Source organism: Eretmochelys imbricata, chromosome 5 (genome assembly GCF_965152235.1).
Source record: "Eretmochelys imbricata isolate rEreImb1 chromosome 5, rEreImb1.hap1, whole genome shotgun sequence".
Lineage (NCBI taxonomy): Eukaryota > Metazoa > Chordata > Testudines > Cheloniidae > Eretmochelys > Eretmochelys imbricata.
In genome coordinates this window covers 48,002,707-48,023,040 of record NC_135576.1, presented here as the reverse complement: position 1 = coordinate 48,023,040, position 20,334 = coordinate 48,002,707, and the positions used below count along the sequence as shown (strand labels likewise).

General features: G+C 40.2%; 1 protein-coding gene across 5 annotated transcripts in view; it reads left to right on the top strand.

Annotated features, from left to right (window-relative positions):
- Positions 1-20,334, top strand: part of HMGCR (3-hydroxy-3-methylglutaryl-CoA reductase) — a 38,959-nt gene that overhangs the window by 9,339 nt on the left and 9,286 nt on the right. For 4 of the 5 annotated variants that reach the window (XM_077817049.1, XM_077817051.1, XM_077817053.1 and 1 more), the window contains exons 4-11: positions 726-813; positions 1,078-1,162; positions 3,574-3,679; positions 14,307-14,413; positions 15,852-15,968; positions 16,218-16,369; positions 17,886-18,130; positions 18,272-18,444. In XM_077817049.1, the coding sequence (XP_077673175.1) occupies positions 726-813; positions 1,078-1,162; positions 3,574-3,679; positions 14,307-14,413; positions 15,852-15,968; positions 16,218-16,369; positions 17,886-18,130; positions 18,272-18,444 (1,073 nt within the window). Of the gene's footprint in view, positions 1-725; positions 814-1,077; positions 1,163-3,573; positions 3,680-8,878; positions 8,913-14,306; positions 14,414-15,851; positions 15,969-16,217; positions 16,370-17,885; positions 18,131-18,271; positions 18,445-20,334 lie in introns of all 5 variants that reach the window. The other variant, XM_077817052.1, reaches the window with a different exon arrangement.

Genomic DNA, 20,334 nt, shown 5'->3' with positions numbered 1-20,334 from the left:
TTTAAATCTGTATTTTAAAGCTCTTTTGGCTTATGTATTAATTCAGAAGGAATTTAAACTTGCAATTTCACAATTATCTTCAAACATTATTTCAATGATTGAGGAATAGTGGAAATCAGAAATTAGATTAAAATGTGGTCCAGGGCTAAATCCTAGAACTTGAAACATCTTTTAGAAAAGACAAACCCAGAGTATTAACAGTGAAAACTTAGCCTAAGAAAATACAGTATGAAAAGCTGAAGCAAAGCTAAACATCTTCATTAACCATTTTAATTCTGTATTTTACCTATGCATAATAAACATGCATTTGTCATGCTTCCTGGGGCTTGCTCTCTAATAACAGAAAAATAGATATTTTACCATGATCATTCATAAATGATAGGGTTGGAAATGTCCTCTCTCTTCATCATATTCAGCCATTGAATTTAAGCAGGATTTCTGGACTCTCTAATAAAATATATAATCTGAACTAAACCCATCCCTCCCAAACTGAGATTAAATTGGAGCACAATATTGAAAAGTCTCTCTCAGCTAGCGTAGCAGTTAAATACTTAAGTCGGAGATACTTGTTTATTGCTGCAAACGAGAAGAATGGAGTGTAAAATCATGTGAAAAAGGTCCTTTGGAAGAAGGAGAAAGTTAGTTTGTAAAATGTTTGGGTTTAGGGGCCTTCTTATTTTAGTCTGGAATGATCTAAAAGTGCAACTCTTACCATTTTTTTTAAGGTATTGCTGGCCTCTTCACAATCTTCTCAAGTTTTGTTTTCAGTACAGTGGTGATTCATTTCCTAGATAAAGAACTGACAGGTTTGAAGTAAGTATTGCATATTTTCAGGTTTTTAAAAATTTAAATAGCTTGAAATCCTTGTGCTTATGTTAAATCATGTTTTAATTCTAATATAAAGCATGGCTCATTCTGGTCTAAATTATGTAAAGCTCTGTAATTGATAGATTAACATGATTAGCTACTGCTTCAGAAAAAGTTTGATTTTTCCATTTTGTATAATGCACAAGTTTGGTTTTTTTAAACCTAATGTTATTGGATCATTAATGTATTCCTCTATGTCTCTTGTTTCAGTGAAGCTTTACCATTTTTCCTGCTTCTGATTGACCTTTCTAGAGCCAGTGCATTAGCCAAATTTGCACTCAGTTCCAACTCACAGGTCAGCCTTGCTTTTTATGATGTAGCTATTGAATTTAACATCTGAATATTAATGCCTCATGAGACATATATACATACATACTAATGCTATGTCAAGTGTTTCTACATAATCCTACAAACACTCAAGTGAATAGTTTTATTGAGGTCAATTGAATTAGTCAGGTGAATAAAGTTGCTCATGTGCATCAGTATACTTACAGGATCAGGCCCTGTGACTGTAGTGGAAACAATATTAGCAATGCTGTTTAGTGAGTCTACAGTTCCCAGACAAAAACATCATTAGAATTAAGTTAAGATTGTAAACTGTCACCAACTAAAGGAAAAATGTAGTGGTCTAAAGAATATAATAAAAAGTATGCAGAAAATTTGTAAGTAAGATTAAAATAATAAAAAGAATGGAAGTACACAAGTACAGTAACCTGAACAAACTTAACAAAATAAAGTGTAAAATGTTCATTGGTATTGCAGAGCATGAAGTGGATTTTTGTTAGCACCCAGGCACTGTGAGGCATCTGTTGTGGACTCCATATCTAATATTTATGCAAGTCCAAATCAGCGTCCTCTCCCATCTCCTGGATTTGAACTGTGTCAAGAATCTTTGCTTTTTTCGAAGATACGAAAACATAAGAATGGCCATCCAGCACCATAAACAGCTAAACAGGATATAATACTAATTATGAGTACAGTAGATGGCCTAAGTTCCACAAGGATTTCTCACTACTTGGAGTGTCCTATGTGAAATTAGTGCAGAATAGATTTCTGGAGTTTTTAGTGTAACAGTTTACACGTTTAAAAAATAAAAAATTAGTAAATCCTTAGTTCTCTCAGGCATGTTAGTGATTTTCAGTTGCCAGTTCTCTGCTCTATTTCTTCAGACTTTCATCTTATTCCATACCAGGTCTGAGACTACTGTTGTGATGCTGATTCCATGACAGTAAATCTGTTTAGCTCTGTCGAACAGCTAATTAAATCCCTCAACACTAGTTTTTACAACCTGCATTAGCCCTGTAAATGATACAGCATTTTAATAAGGTTCAGGCTTTTGGATATTGAGATTTTTTAAATCTAAGAATCTAGATTTAATTCTTGTGGAGGAAGGAAGACTCCTATTTGTCCCTCACTACAGTATGCTCACTATAATGAACCCCTGGGGATCCATTTGTTCGTTACAGCCAGGGGATCGTTATAGTGAAAGAGCCCTGCTGGGGGGAGGGGGCAGCTGACACCTCTAGCCTGGCAGTGGGAGCTGAGAGTTCTTTTGGCCCCATGTGGTTGGGGAGGTGACAGCTCCTCCGGCCCCCAGGGCGATGGTGGGGCACTGAGCTCCAGGTGGGGCCAAGGGAGCCATCAGCCCCATAGGCTCCAGGTGGGATTCAGGGACTGGGTTCCCTATAGCCCAAGGTTTGTTATTGTGTAGGGCATTATAGCAAGGGTATACTATAGTTTTTTTTTTTTTTTTTTTTAATGTCCTGAGTGGAAGAATTATTATTTTTTCATAATGGGGATATATCTGCATACAAACATACCCCAGTGGAATTGTCTTTTTATTATTGAAGACATGAGTGGCTTTTTTAAAAGTTGATTATACAGGTAATAAGACAAACAGGAAAGATGTGTTAGTGACATAGCCTTTGATCTGGAATATTCTAGGTTTCAGTATAGAACGCACAACCATTAAACTATTAAAAAACTACTAAACTACTTTAAAAGGATCAGAACTCAAGTAGACTCATGTATAGACTTTAAGTGTTCACTGATTTTTATCTTAACAAAACTTTGTGTCTTAGTCTCTTTAATAAATATTACCAAAGGTCTATCTCAATTAATGTAAGAAATTTAGAATAACTGCCAGCTAAGGATGGAGAGCTGTACAGTCAGTACATAAATGGTGAAACAATACAAATTATTATCAAAGGTTAACATCTTGGATTAATTAAATGATTAAAGTAAAGAACAAAATCAGCCTTAGGAGAATTTGAGAAATGAACCCACATGTCTGTATTAAGCCATAGATTCACATACAATATGCATTTATATAATCAAGGTGTTAAACCTTTTTAATCCTCTTTATTAATCATGATTGCAGCTCTTTTTTATGAAGAAAAGATGGGAGCTCATATTCCTACCTTGGGCCTATTGGCTCTTTTATCGTGTTGTGAGGGGTTGGGTGAGAAATGTTAAGGACAACAAGTCTGCTTGACCTGTTGTGCCTGCTTTTTTCACATTTTATCTGAACCCCACTTTTTTGCTTAATCACCATGGTCTACAGTTCACTTCCTCTACACGAATCAAAAGTTCATGTGATTCATCCCATTCTCTGTCAGAGAGCTGTCTATTAGTATAACTTCGCAAACACATCACTGTTTGCATTTTGCCTTTATTTTAACTGAGGGAAATTCCTGTGTTTTTTAGGATGAAGTAAGAGAAAATATTTCACGGGGAATGGCAATTCTAGGTCCTACATTTACACTTGATGCCCTTGTTGAGTGTCTTGTGATTGGTGTTGGTACTATGTCAGGTGAGTAATGTAGTCAAGAGTCTAGTTATCTCAAGATAAAAAAAGAAAGAATTCACAGGTAAGGTGTCAATTATCTCCAGGTCCTCAAACAATAGATGTTCTTACTGGTCGTATTTCAGTGTCTTGGCACAATTAGGGAGCTATAGTCATTGCCTATATTTTGAATTTACAGTGGAGTCGCATCTTACGCGGGGGTTAGGTTCTAAAGTCAGCGCGTAAGGCGAAAATCGCATATAGTCAAAATTACCCTTGAAAATCCCTTAAATTGCCCATAAAGTACAGTATACTGTACATGGTTTTGTGTATACTGTACAGCAATATGTATAAATGTCTAATATATACAGTCATGTACAGTATATAATAAAGAGTACATATGCAAAATATAATTTTACAGTATTTTAATTACAGCGGACCCTCACTAGAGCGTGCATCGCTATAGCATGGATTTGCATATAGCATGGTTGTGGCGATGGATCCCAAATTTAAATATTTAAATTGGGATCCAGGGTAACGCGGCCACCGCTATAACGCAGTACTGTGCATAGTCCAGCGTTCTAGCGAGGGTCCAGTGTACATGAGAAAGAGAGAGATGGAAGAATGAAAGAATAAAAAAGGAAAACAGTAAACCTAACCACTCACCATTCATCCTGGATATTCTTGCTAGTCTACGACGACAATGATAATGGTGAAGTGGTTGGCTCTGGTTCAGCTCGAGAAGTTGATTGCATAGGCTCATCTGCTGCTGGTTGTTTTTTCTTGAAAAACATGGTGATCGGCAACTGTCACTGTTGTCTCTTGAGCTGCTCAAACGTTTCTTGATACGGTCTCAAATCATCTGTAATACTACGTGTGATTTTGAGACTTTGTTCCATAGAGGGATCGTATTCAGAAATTAAATCATTCCAGTGTTTCACTGCTTGGAACACTTCAGTAAGTTTTTGAAGGTTCCAGCTTGCTGGGTCTTCCTGTTCGTCGTCGTCATCTTCGTTTCTGTAGACAATTTTATCAGTTCCTCTAACTCTTCGTTAGTCAATGTTTCTCTATGGCCCTCAATTAATTCTTCAATTTCTTCCTCAAGGATGTCGACGAAGCCATCACCACCCACTTGCCTGGCCACCTGAACAATGCATTTCACTTCTTTCTCAATGGTCGGGAAACCCTTAAAATCATTCACACATTCTTTCCATAGATTTCGCCAATGTGCATTGACTGTTTCAGGCTTGATTGCATCCATTGCCTGTTTAATATATGTGATGCAATGTAGAAGGACTTCCAACACTCCATCACATTAAGATTGGGATCAGCATCCACAGCACTATGTATCTGTGAGAACGTAAGCCTCATGTACGTGGTCTTAAACCAGCGAATTGTGCCTTGTTCGAGAGGTGTTACGAATTACACCTAGTAGGACACGCACACCAATGCTGCGAATTATACCTTGTAGGACACGCACACCAATGCTGCGAATTACACCTGGTAGGACACGCACAGTTCGAATCTAGGCTGAGGCACAGAAACAAAGTCCACAACTGCAGAGTTCCCAAAAAACACTGTTTATTACGCTCGAGCGTGGTGCCCCCCTGCTAGCCAGGGGGGACCCTGAATACAGATTATACAAAGGTTATATATTTTTTAGCAAAGCATGTTGCCCTCGTGCATCAGAAACCTTAGCCAATAAACAAACCTTTGTCTTATCTACCACCTATCCCTGCTTGGTGCATTCCTCGTGCTATACCAGTATGTTAATTACACAGCATGGTCCTAAAGCCATGCATCAGTAACTATTATTATCAGAATGGGAGGCCTCACATCAAGGCCAAGAGACAGGGAGTTAGAGACTGACAAAAACCAGATACTGGGAGTCAAGGCAGGCTGGAGACAAGGAGGAAGATTTTCACAGGGATTCAGTATCTAAGGATCACTCCTCCAGGTGTATGATGTGCTGGCATTTAAACAATGGTGGGCCCCAAACCAAAATGGAGTCACATGTGCTAACTTTTCCTTAACAGTCCTCCCCCCTTTTTTTTTTTTGTACGTCAGTAAGCTATATTTGGGCTGAGTAACCGCGCTGCAGGGTTAGCAACTGCCGACAGCACATACTGCAGCATTGTAGGCATACAAAAAATAATGCAAAAACAATAACAGTAAAAAAGAAGTACATACAAAATACGCAGTCCCCAAGTCCCCACATCCGGTAGCCATGAGGTGAGCCAGTCCCAGACCTTCTGGAATCCGGGGTTGGTAGTGTCGAGGCTGATGTGGTGGAATAGGGCTGCCTGTTGCTTGAGGATGTGGATGTCAGTTTCCACCCTATGGTGCTGATTTACAAATACACAACAGCTTGAATTGACCAGAGCACAAACCCCGCCCTGATTTGCAAGGAAATAATCCAGGGCTAGGCGGTTTTGCAATGTAGTTTGGGATAGCTGGGTGACTTCAATTTGAAGGGCAGAGAGAGCATCTGCAATAACATTTGCCATTAGTTCCAAAGCAGCTGAAATGTTAACTATAGCCTTTTTTCAGCTCGCTTACTCCCAACCATGGCAGAAACCAGCGCACAAAGGAGTGAAAGCCTTTGGGCCAATAAAAAAGGGGGTTTAAAGGAATACTTCGTCGGTCCCTCTAAACTAGATTGCGGATCTCTCCCCGGGTCAGGTTCTGGTGTACTGTCACGGCGGGTACTATAGCCCCTAAGGTACATGTACCACACCATCCTGCTGGGAGAACCTTATAGGCTGTGTGATTACATAACCAATACCAGCCAGACCCCTCGGGGACCGGCCACGGGTTCTGGAGTAGGTAGAGGGGCCTCCCGCACAGAGCTGATGGGTGGTGTCCTTGCACCCCACAAAATTCCCTACAAAAACTGTATTTTCTATGCCCTTACGTCATGACACACATAAAGCATAATTACTCTGGGCCACCATATCAATAGACCATATTTGAATTGTAACATTCCAGTTAAATGTAGTGTTTACCCATAGCTTAGCTTGGAGTGTTCGATTAAGGGGGATAGGTACCCCTACCACGGGACCCCCTGACCTAAATATGTGGGGGTACGAATACAAATCCAACACTGCGTTCGATTTACACTCTGTTTGATAGCATGGGTTAAATTCAGGAAGCTATTGCCCTCCCATCCTTGTACTGGACTTGGAAAGGGAGAGGACGGACCCCCCCCAGGCAAACCATACCAAAGTCGAAATCCTCCCCTGTACTATACAAAAAACACTACCCCCAATGTAAGTCCAATAAACAGGAACACAAAAAGTCCTGGTGGGCTGTGAAGGTCCCAGTAGCTGGAAAGCTTAGTCCATGGGTTGGTCGTGGTGTTCATTCGTGAAGTGGCTCATCCAATGGCTTGTCAGGGTCAGGTGGGGGTCCCAGTGCCAACTTAACATAGCTATGATGGATCCAGGAACCTTTACCTGCAAAGGAGTGGTGGCAGATGGTGGGAGTAATGTTCGTGGCTGTAAGGCATTTTTGGTATTTATACTTGCCTACAAGCACAGGTTCCAGCCTCTGGAATAAACCCACCCCACCACTTTACTTCACATTCCCAAGAATACATTCTGCAACTTTCTCCCTGCCAATGTACAATGCTCCGTCTTTGCCATCAAGGCCAATTCTCAGTGTCTTTTGCAGTCAGGAATCCTTGGATTTTGGTGATTTTAGCAGAGCAGGCGTTTCTTTTTTCTTTTTTTTTTTGGAACAGTCATGGTTTTGCATTATACAGGGGAGAGGTTACTAGCACGTCACCCTGTAGTGCTTTGGTTTTTTTTTTAGCAAATACTGAATGCAGGTTAGCTTTGTCAGTGGACAAGGGAGAGGTTACTAGCACTTCACCTTGTTATTTTTTTGCTGCTCAAAAGGAGGAAAGAAAAAAAACCCAGAAGGAGGGACAGGCTGATCAGTAGTCGAAGTGAAGTCACCTCGAGGTGGAGGGGTCTTTTTGCAGTAAGAAGCATGGGTCTAGGCAGTCAGTCCTTGGCACTTCACAGCGGTGTTGGTAGTTAGCAGGACTTAATAAGGGCCTTTTCAGCATGGGGCCAGAGTAGTCTTTTGTTGATGGACCTGTATGTAGACCCAGTCACCTGGTTTTAACAAATGGCAGGTTTGCTCAGGATTCTTGAAGCAGGACTTCTTTTACCTGTAAATACAGAGACCTAACACATTTCATTAATGTCTGGCAGTGTGTTGCAGATCTCACAGCTGCTTGGGCACATTTAAGCCCCCCTCTTTCTTGGCTGTTAGCCAAATCCTAGCTGTGAGTAGTGTCCTTGGGCAGGCCAGTGTCTTATCTTTGGACTGAGCCTGCCAGTTACAGCGTTGAATTAGCTCGTCCTCCGTTTTATTTTTTTTCCCCTTCTTGGCTTTTATTAACCTGCAAAGGAAACTTTCACTTTTTACTTATACACCTTTGTTTAAAAAGGAACACATGTACATTGCCCTTATACAGCACTTTAGTCTTATTGTATAATGTATGCCACATACACCCTTCTAGGAAAATGACTTTATTACAGAGCTTTGGAGCAACAAGCGAGGACAACCACACCCACTTTTGAGGAGTCCACTTGGTACAACTTCTGGTGTCCAATAGCTTTCCTCCCTTCCCAGCCCTCTGGCTAGAAATGTGAGGTAGCCAGAAGGATTTCATGTATAATATGGGGAGTGGGTTAACCTTTCATGTCCTTGCTTTCAAAGACTGTTGGTGTGCAAATTTTAACAACAATTTTTTCAATTAAAAGATCTGGCCAATGAATTTTTTTTTTTTTTTTACTTAAGCAAATGTATTAAACTTTAGTATATCATATTTTTTGATATTATCCAAACACTTTGTATTCCAAGTTGAATAAAACAAGTATCTGCATTTTGATTTAACCCTTCTATTTAGTTTTAAACTAAACTGTCCTATGAAAAATTAAACACAGCAATTCTGGCCACAAGACAAACACCACAAGACAGGACATAGAACACAGAACAGAATTCCTATTGTGCCAGTAAATTCATGAGATGTTGAATTGCTTTTCAGCTGGCATCAGTTTTTTTCTGATTTTCTGAAAGACAAAAAAAAAACACAGATCTACCCCTTTTGGGCAGTCAGTCATTGCTTAAAATATTTCCTTTTTATACAAATACCTTTGTTAATTGCAGGCAAAACAGAGGAATTACCCATATTTTCTTGTATTTGTTTTATAGGCAGCCCAGGTTTCAGTGGCCTCTACCTTATCAGGTAGGTAATTTACATTAAAACAAATGCTTTCCGGCTTGCTTTTGGATCCACAGGTTAAAGATTCTTACTTTAAAAAGGGCACAATAAACTTTACCAGACTTTTGATTGCCTTTTACTTTTAATTCCTGCTGTCAAACACACAGCGACCTGAAAAGGAAGACATCACCTATTGTAGCTTCTTGGAACCTAATAAGATACTAATTAAGTAGCACTGTATAATTGCATTTCTTTGGAAAAGGGCCCATTTTTTCCAAAATGGCTGCAAAGAAACCAAGAATTCTTTTTCTTTCCAGTATTTCACAAAGTTCAACTGCTTAATACTTTCCAGCAACTAAAGAGTTAACTTTTTACTTTCCTTTCTTAAATCACTTGCTTATTTCCCAAAACGACACCCAATTAACTTAGATTTTACCATTCCAAGTATTATTCCGGGATTTATGTTTTCTATTCCTGTAATTATTTACTCCTCTTTTTTCACTATGACCTTCAAGTTTCCAACCTGTTTTCCAATCTCTCTATCTGTTGCCTGCCCGCTTGGGCCCGATCCTGTTTTTTTTTCTCTGAACTGTCCCTTCCATGAGCACCAGCTTTGTTTCACTACCAAATTAACAAGGAGGGTGGGCTTCTTAACTAGCCACCAGCCCTCCTGGTCTCTTTTCTTAAATATTTTTACTTACAAGGGCTACCCGAGTCCTCCCCACATGAGGCTTGTCACCTGGACAGAAAGCACGGCTAATTGGCAAGCAACGAGGTGATGGGCATAAGTCAGAAAGCCGAGGGTAAGCCGGAGGAGGGGCAGAAGCAGGCATAGCACAGAGTGGGGCTGGAGACCCCTGAGATGAATAAGAAAAGGAGGAGGAAAGAGGATGTCCTTACGCATGCACATAAGCCCAGTTGTCCCATACATACCAATAATTCATCTGGGCTGGAGCTTTGTCCTCCAGCCTCCTTCTAAGCACTGTTAATGTATCCCCAGCAAAGGACCCATCCGGTGGCCATTCAACAGATGTTTGAGTTGTTAGTGTTGGCCACTCAACCTTACATAAAATAACAGCTTTCTTCCTGCCTAACCCATGGGTGCCAGAAATATTCCCCCCAATTCTCGAGAATTTCAGCCAAAGAGGTCCCCTTACTTACACTCTGCCCAGAACCCATAATGGGCTACCAAAAGAACACAAAATGTGCCACCTTATCGCCTAAGCGACGGCTCACACTCCTCCCCCCCCCCCCGGAGTTCTCAAAGGTGAACTCACCCTGTGCCGGCTGGAGCTGTCCGAGAGGAGGAGTGTAGTCTTGCTTGTTGGGGCGAGCCTAGAGTCCCATCTGGGTTGCCAAAACTGTTACGAATTACACCTGGTAGGACACGCATACAACTGCTGCGAATTATACCTTGTAGGACACGCACACAAATGCTACGAATTACACCTGGTAGGACACACACACAAATGCTGCGAATTATACCTGATAGGACACGCACACCAATGCTGCGAATTATACCTGATAGGACACGCACACCAATGCTACGAATTACACTTGATAGGACACGCACACCAATGCTACGAATTACACCTGATAGGACACACACAGTTCGAATCTAGGCTGAGGCACAGAAACAAAGTCCACAACTGCAGAGTTCCCAAAAAACACTAAGTTTATTACGCTCGAGCGTGGTGCCCCCCTGCTAGCCAGAGGGGGACCATGAATACAGATTATACAAAGGTTATATATTTTTTAGCAAAGCATGTTGCCCTCGTGCATTGGAAACCTTAGCCGATAAACAAACCCTTGTCTTATCTACCACCTATCCCTGCTTGGTGCATTCCTCGTGCTATACCAGTATGTTAATTACACAGCATGGTCCTAAAGCCATGCATCAGTAACTTTTATTATCAGAATGGGAGGCCTCACATCAAGGCCAAGAGACAGGGAGTTAGAGACTGACAAAAACCAGATACTGGGAGTCAAGGCAGGCTGGAGACAAGGAGGAGGATTTTCACAGAGATTCAGTATCTAAGGATCACTCCTCCTGGTGTATGATGTGCTGGCATTTAAACAATGGTGGGCCCCAAACCAAAATGGAGTCACATGTGCTAACTTTTCCTTAACAGAGGTTGGAGGATGGAGGGGGTATTGTGGGGGAGAAAGACGACTTCAACATCGTTATGCGCAAACCAGAGTGCCGCAGGGTGGCCAGGAGCATTGTCTACGATCAGCAACACTTTAAAGTCAAGTCCTTTCTCTTCAAGGTACCACTTGACCTCTGGAATGAAACACTTGTGGAACCAATCCAGAAATAATGCTGCCATCACCCAAGCCTTTTTATTTGATTGCCAGAACACAGGCAGGAGATTTTTTTGCCTTTTAGGGCATGGGGATTTGCAGCCCTGTAGACCAAGCCCAGCTTTATTAAATGCCCAGCCGCATTGCCACAAAACAACACAGTCACACAGTCTTTAGCTGCTTTGAAGCCAGGAGCTTGTCTTTCTGATTTCAAAGTGTAAGTGCGGTTGGGCATTTATTTCCAGAAGAGCCCAGTCTCGTCAGCATTAAAAACTTGTTCCGGAAGATAGCCCTTTTCTTCTATGATTTTCTTTAATTGTTCGGGGTAGGCTTTTGCTGCCTCTTCATTGGCAGATGCAGCTTCACCAGTAGTCTGCACGTTTTTTGAGGTTGAAGCGGTTCCTAAAACTGTTAAGCCAACTTTGGCTAGCTTTGAATTCCTTCTCATCAGAAGGCTGTCCCTCTTCGGCAGGAGGTTTGAACAGCACGTAGAGGCTAAGAACCTTTTCTCGCAAAGTGTTGCCATCGATAGGCATACGCTTATGGTTCATGTCTTCCAGCCATAAGTTTAATGCCTTTTCAATCTTCACTAAAGTCTGTCACACACCTGGCTCGTCCCCTTAGCAGTTATTGGAGAACTTGATGCCACGGCTTGACGAGTTTCTCTCTCTCGAAACTTGATGCCACGGATGCTAGATTCATTGCGGCCATATTTACGCACCACATTGGAGACTGACATACTGTCTCTCAATAAGTCCAACACAGCCAGTTTTTCCTCCAGCATTGGAACAGATCGCTGTTTCTTCGGTTGAGCACCAGATGAAGTAGTTGGCTTGCGTTTAGGGGCCATGTTGTACAAAAAATACAGTATGTATCTTTAAACACTAGAATCACACTCAGCGCAGCGAAATGCTCACACTATGAGAGGCACGTGAGAACTGAGACCAACTGAGGGAACAGCAGATTCACATCTCACGCTCGCTCTGGGGCATACGCTCATTGAGTGGAATGGTGGGCGGAATCTCCAGCACTACAATATTTAAATTGTTGTTTTTCTTTTTTTTTTGCCTAGCGCATATAGTTGAGTTTGCGTAAGTTAAATGCGCATATGATGTGATTCCACTGTACTTGCTTTTTGTTATCTTAAAACAGATGTGAATAATATTGCAGGTGCTGATGACATAAAGGAAAATGTAGATTTCCATTGAATTCTTATAGGACACTGCATGGGTCAAGGGTCTCCTGCACAGATCACTTTACAGGGTTGGGATCTTATTTTGTACGCTGTTCCCTTACTATTTTGGGATGAACTGAAATCTCTCACTATAGTGGAACTTTTTAAATCTATTACACTTTCAGTACAGATGTATGAAATAACTATCACTTGCCTCCTTCATATTGTTGTAAGAACTAATGTTTCTAAAATGAATTACATGCTAGGGATTATTAGTCTGTTTTAACTGCAAACAGGCAAAGAAACTTCTACTTACATTTTTCTTTTCTATAATTTTTATCTTCATTGGCGCTGTAGATTTTTGTTTTAGGAAATGTAGCTACTAATCATAAAAAGTAAGAGCTTTTCAGATGTAAATAATTCAGCTGTTTTTATTGGTTTGAAGACTTTTGTGCTTCTTTATGATGTATAAACAGAGTCTGAAACTCTGTGTGTGTGTGTGTGTGTGTGTGTGTGTATTTTTAAGGTCTTTCTTCCCTGCTTGTTTACCTTTAGAAACATCAGGCGTGTTCACACGGTCTTTCATGGTTTTGCTGTGGAACTTCCTGGGTATTTCAGAGGATTTATACTTTTAGCTCTCATATCTTAATCAAAGAAGTTAAGATTATGAATCTGTAACTTGGATGTCTTTTGTCCAAAATGTTAGTGGTTTATGTTGGTTTAGGTGGTGGAATCTCCTTCCTTCGAGGTTTTTAAGATCAGGCTTGACAAAGCCCTGGCTGGGATGATTTAGTTGGGGATTGGTCCTGCTTTGAGCAGGGGGTTGGACTAGATGACCTCCTGAGGTCCCTTCCAACCCTGAAATTCTATGATTCTTTGTTAACAAAAACATTGTTTAAACAGTCAGACTAAAAATTCCTTCCTCTCAGTTTCTCAGGTCTCATTCCTACTATTGTTGATGACATCATTTCATTAGCTCTCCAGCCCTCACAGAGGCTTCTAGGCTAGACAGGACCTGAATTTCTAATGTAAAAACAATTTTGGTGGGATGGGTTTGAAAAACCTTTCCGGCTACTTTTGTACATCAGAAAAGTGCACAAGACTACTTTTTTTCCCCCCTGAGACCAGCAGGGTGAGGTAATATCTTTTATTGGACCAACTTCTGTTGCTGAGAGAGACAAGGTTTTGAGCTTACACAGAGATCTTCTTCATGACCTGTCATCTTTAACCTTGAAAGCATATTTAAACCTGCCCACCTCAACCCCGTAGTTCTAAGTTTCAGCTCTGTGTGATTTAAATATAGCTGTGGAAAAACCACGTAATGAAAACTTCAGTTTTCTTCTAATTACAGAAATGCTCATGGGGCAGACTAATTCTGAAAATATTCATAACATTTAATATCACTTCAGAACTTTTTTTAGTATAAAGCAAAGTTCAGAAGGAAGATCAGTAACTGCTCATATATGCAATGCTTACAAGAGAGTAGCCACAGATCAATACTTTTCCTGACTCCTTAAATACATGACTGACTACCTCTGCCCAAATATCACAGATTAAAGTTTACTTTGAAATCAACTTCTGGTAGACAGATGAATTAGGAGTCACAATCTGAAGCCTGCAAACTTAGAACCAGTCCTTCATTGAGAGCTTTAAAATACTAATGCTAATTTACACTTTAAATAAGATGACAGTAGTATTCTTAAAGGTACACCTTACAGTGTAGGTCCTCATCTTGCATTTGTAGATCCTAATTATTTCAACATCAATGCTTAATGTGCTCACTTTTCGCAATCTAGGGCTGGGACAGTCAGTCCTTTTATGATGTACAAAGTCATCTTAATGTTGTGCTACCATTGTGATACCTTTTCAGCATAAAGAAAGCACATTGTGTAAGATGTAAGCACAAAATGTAAGACTGTTTTTGCCTCTTTTTAATGTAGGAGTGCGACAGCTTGAAATCATGTGCTGCTTTGGCTGCATGTCTGTTCTTGCCAACTACTTTGTCTTCATGACTTTCTTTCCAGCATGTGTGTCCTTGGTATTAGAGGTAAGACCATTTTCAAGATGGCATCAGTAGCATAAGAGCATGTTGGCCTAATGGTGGTGTCCTGTTTTTCTTTGTATAGCTATTTAATTTAAACTGAGAGATAACAATTTAGTATTGCACCCAAGTTTAACCTTCACAATTTATATCCTATTATACATTTATTTCTTTGTTCAAGAGGAATCATAATCAAAGTCATAACTTGCATGGTTGTGGTATATCTGGAACAAAAACATGTCACCTACAGTTGTTTTTAGATGTTGAAAATAATAATAGTATATAATCTTCCAGTTATCAATATTTAAAACTTGTAGTTGTTTTTTGTGTGTGTTCAACTTTATTCTTCTGCAATAGCTTCTAAACCAATAAGGTAATTGAATATTCCCTGTATACATATGTATACCTCTAATGAACATGAATGAATTGTGTGCTTGGAGGAATAAATTTCTCATAAAAACAGAGATAAATTATGTCCTGAGTAATATACCCTTTTACAACTAACTCTGGAGCAGAATAGAGCAAAAAATTACACAGTTTCTTATACTACAGTTCCAATAATTAACTTGAAAGGTCAGCATTCCAGTTTATATGATGCCCTTTAGCTTTCAGTATTAAGTTCAGGCACAATCTTACGCTAGGAAATGCTGTAGATCATATTTTGAGGTCTGTATCAGTGTTAATCTTGATTTCTGGATTTTTGATTTACAGGCAATATGATTTAAATAGTCAAAATTTGTTGCCTAATGTTACTCCTTCATTTGTATTTAAGCACCTAAGTGGCATGGATTTTGTTTTGTGCTGGGCAGCTCTCACTCTTGCTTCAGTGAGATTTGTGGATGCTCAGCTTCTCTGAAAATTGAGCCACTTCCAGGCCCCAATTCAGGAAAGCACGTTCTTAAATATTTTCCTGAATGAGGAGGTTTTTGTGAACCAAGGCCTTATTTATTTTATGGATTTAAGGACTTAACTTTAGACATACAAATTTGAACATTTTGGGCTGAGAACCTCCTGCTTGGGTCTTAAATTTTCTGTTTTGTTCCTGTATTGCCACTGAGTCTTCAGTGTGGTATTAAGTGGATCAAATGTAACTACAGGCTTGTGTACAGGAGAAAGCTTAACCAGTTTAACTAAAGGTGTGATTTTTAAACGATTTAGTTAAATTAGTACAAAAGGCTGTATGGACACTCTTATTATGGCTTAGGTTAAGTTGATTTGGATTCATTGTAAGCTAAACCAAAACAAGCCAGTTTTAAACCAAAAAGAAAGTGCCCAACATAGGTGGTTGCCATGGTTTAAAAACTGACTTAGATTAAACTTGGTACAGCTTCCTTGTGTTGACAGTTTTCTTGTATTTTCTAGTGACATACTAGTAAAAAGTTTGCTTGTTGCTCTGTTTCTTCAAATATATGCACTGAACAGGATCTTTTGTTTTTTGTTGTAGCTTTCTCGTGAAAGTCGTGAGGGGCGACCCATATGGCAACTTAGTCATTTTGCCCGTGTTTTGGAAGAAGAAGAAAACAAACCAAACCCTGTAACGCAGAGGGTTAAAATGATTATGGTATGTGGGGTTTTTCCCTTTCTTTAGAGAAAAGCAACCATATAATTAAATGTATGCATAAATATTTCTCAGTTACTGTAAAGTTATATTCCCTGTCTGTTGTCAACAGCAGCTTTTAGTTTTAAACCTAGGAGGGCATGGGAAAGTAAAAAAATATTTTTTTAAAAAAATTGCTGCTTGTTACTAGATTTGCTGGCTAGTTACATCTGGAAACAGGTTTCACTCTTCTCTCTCTCTTTCCTTTTTAAGTCTCTAGGTCTGGTTCTTGTTCATGCTCACAGTCGCTGGATAGCAGAACCATCTGCTCAAAACAGTACAGCAGAAAATTCAGTGGGAATGGATGAAAATGCACCAAAGAGAATTGAACCTAATGTTTCTCTATGGCAATTTTACCTGTCTAGGTGAGTGAATATCGTGGTCCTTCTAAGTATTCTGTTGCATCTTCCACTTACTGGGGCTTATTCTCTGGTGCTTTCAGGTTACTTTGTAAGGCAAAGTACTTTGCAAAGCAGCCATAAACCCATCTGCTTTGGCCACTGTAGGATTTTCTACATATGGAGATCCTTGTGTGACATGGCATTCCATAGTCATTCCTGTACAAGCTCCACAGTCTAGCTATGGTCAGGGACTAGCAATCTTTCTTCATATGCCATAATGCTGCCTTAGGTCCATTGCTGACGTATTTCAAAGCAGGCTTAGGCAGACTGAGGATCTGCGGCATTATTTTTAAATTTTGTGATTGTACTACAGTAGATTTCATTTCTTAAATTAGTTCCTAAATATGAGTCTTTTATACCAGTTACTAAGTTAAACAAATCTTTTAACACACATTGCATAGCAGAGGAAAATTGGAGCTGACTGTGTGGAGAGATTGTGAATTTAATGGTAATTGATGTAGTCTAGTCAGGTGTTCAAACCAGCTTCCCTTCTCTCTGGGAACGTGCACAGCTTCTCCCACATGTGCACCACCCATCCCCAAGGACTGGGAAAAAGGGTCCTTGTCACTGTTCTCTTTCCTTGTGATTTTTTTCTAATGTTAAATTACTATGGGCTTGATTGTCAGAGGTTCTGACAACTCACAACTCAAAGTCAGTGGGAGCTGTGGATTCCTATCACCTCTGAAAATCAGCCTCTAAATCTCTTGATTCCTTACCTATTTAAGCGGCTTAATTTCTGTACCCACTATAATAGCTGCCACGGATGGCAAGAGATGATAATTGAATCACACGACATTTACCAGGAAATAACTGTTAAATCAGTGATTTAGCTGTTGAATGGCACATGCCTTCTGAGCGATTTGGTATTATATTTCTCTTTGCTAGGGTTTCAACATAAGAATTGCTGTTCACTGTGGTAAAGTAACTTACTTAAATTATCTGTTACAAAGGGGGTAGAGTGATTGAGATTCTAATAACTGCATAAATTATGATCAACATATTGCTCTTGTTAAAGCAAATGGATGTCCCAGTGATACATTTTATCAAATGTAGCTATATACACAAGATTATATAAACATTGCTAGTTAGCTTTTGGTTAGCTTTTAGCGATTTGGTATTATATTTCTCTTTGCTAGGGTTTCAACATAAGAATTGCTGTTCACTGTGGTAAAGTAACTTACTTAAATTATCTGTTACAAAGGGGGTAGAGTGATTGAGATTCTAATAACTGCATAAATTATGATCAACATATTGCTCTTGTTAAAGCAAATGGATGTCCCAGTGATACATTTTATCAAATGTAGCTATATACACAAGATTATATAAACATTGCTGGTTAGCTTTGTAGCAGTTTCTTGTTAGGTATTAGCTTGCATGTCTTGCTTGTTTGTTAAAGCAGTGTGAGTTTATAGTGATAAACAAACATTTTTTATATACTCAAAACACACTTAACTTTACTTCTTGTTTGATCCTCCTTCAGAATGGCCAGTTTGGACATTGAGCAAGTAATCACTCTTGGTTTAGCTCTTCTTCTTGCTGTGAAATACATCTTCTTTGAACAGACAGAGACGGAGTCCACGCTCTCACTGAAGAACCCCATAACATCTCCCTTGATAGTTCAGAAAAAGATTCCTGATAACTGCTGCAGAAAACAATCTGGACTTGTAAAAAATAATCAGAAATCCAGCACTGTAGAAGAGTCTGTAATTTCCAAAGAGAGAAAAGGTAATATATATGCTTTGGGTATCTTAGGTACTGGGGCTGCTCCTGAAGGATCCAATGGTGGGGCTATTTTGCAACCAAAAAACTGTAGTCTGTTTGAGATTTTTGTAATCTAAATTCCTATTTTAATTTGTGTTTATGCAGTTGAAGTAATAAAACCTGCATTAGGAGAGCCATCAGCCAAGGCTACATTTGTGGTTGGTAGCTGCATCCCTACGGAAACTTCTTCACTCCTTAATAGAAAAGAGCCTGAAACTGAATTGCCCAAAGAGCCACGCTCCACTGAAGAATGTTTATGTATACTTGGAAATGCAGAGGTAAGAAAAGAGAACTATAAGGTTTCAAGACCAAAAAATTTTAAGGAGTATTTTAAAATTTTACAGTGAAACCATTGTTTGTGGATACATTCTTCAGTTGATTGTATTGCTTTTACAATTGAATGTATGTGTAAATAGTGTGGCTTACTTACACTCTTAGTATACACCCATTGCAAAATGCACTTTAGAGATCATTTCTGGTCCAGTGAATTCCTGCTTTTCAATTATTTGTATACGTTCTGTTTCTTGAATGCATGCAGCCAAAAATTCAGTTTTTGCCCATTTTTGTAAACAAAAGATTTGTTACCATATCTTCCCCCCAAAATTCCATATCATGGTAGCTTTCCTGCTCATGAACAATTAGAGTGTTAGTCCATACATCTATTAAAGGTGGCTGGTTGAGAGCAACATAAGGTGCTCAGTTTTCTTCACTCTCCACTCCCAAGCTGAAATCTCTGAGGTTGTGTGGCTACTGATTCTGATTCCCCATGTGACAGAGTATTATGCTCCCTCCAGACCAGTGGTCCCCAAGCTTTTCATATCACACCTCCTCCCATCCCCCCCCCACCCCCCCGGTCTGCATGTCCGCCACAGGAGCTGCGGTCAGGAGCTGAGGCCTGGGGGAGGGTGGGGAAAGAGGGGAGGTGCTGACAGAGGTAAAGGGGCCGAGGTGGGGCCAGAGCCACGGCCGAGGTGGGGCCAGAGCCACGGCCAAGCCAGGGGCCTAGGCTGCGGGCGGGGCTGGTGGAGGGAGGGCTGGAGCAGAGCTGAGGACCAAGCAGGGCTGGGTGGTGCTCCCTCCCCACCTGCTGTGGGGGGTGGCTTGGGCCCCACATTGTGCCCCCTTTCCCCCCTGGGGGGCATGCCCTACAGTTTGGGGTCCACTGCTACAGACCACCAGACTTCCCCCTTCCCCCTAATATGTACTTTACAGAAAAATTTCCATTTATAAACTTGTACATAATCTGTCTTCTTTAGATAGTTCAATACACAGAGCCAGATCCTCAGCTGGCATTTGACTTCAGTGGAGCTATGATAATTAATGCTACCTGAGGATGTGCCCTGTAGTGTTTAAAGTAAGAGTCTGCCTTCACTCTGGAAAAGCAATGAAATTTCGTAATGGAACTTTTAGTCTATACATAACTTTTTAGTTTGGGGCTAGGTATTGCAGGTTATTTGATGGTAAGCATGTACAGTCTCTACGTAGAAGAATAAATGGACACAAATCAGATGTCAAGAATTATAACATTCATAAACCAGTCGGAGAACACTTCAATCCCTCTGGTCACGCAATCACAGACATGAAGGTCGCTATCTTAAAACAAAAAAACTTCAAATCCAGACTCCAGCGAGAAACTGCTGAATTGGAATTCATTTGCAAATTGGATACTATTAATTTAGGCTTAAATAGAGACTGGGAGTGGCTAAGTCATTATGCAAGGTAGCCTATTTCCTCTTGTTTTTTCCTACCCCCCCCCCCCCAGATGTTCTGGTTTAACTTGGATTTAAACTTGGAGAGTGGTCAGTTTGGATGAGCTATTACCAGCAGGAGAGTGAGTTTGTGTGTGTATGGGGGTGGGTTTTTGGAGGGGGGTGAGGGAGTGAGAGAACCTGGATTTGTGCAGGAAATGGCCCAATTTGATTATCATGCACATTGTGTAAAGAGTTGTCACTTTGGATGGGCTATCACCAGCAGGAGAGTGAATTTGTGTGGGGGGGTGGAGAGTGAGAAAACCTGGATTTGTGCTGGAAATGGCCTAACCTGATGATCACTTTAGATAAGCTATTACCAGCAGGACAGTGGGGTGGGAGGAGGTATTGTTTCATATTCTCTGTGTATATATAAAGTCTGCTGCAGTTTCCACGGTATGCATCCGATGAAGTGAGCTG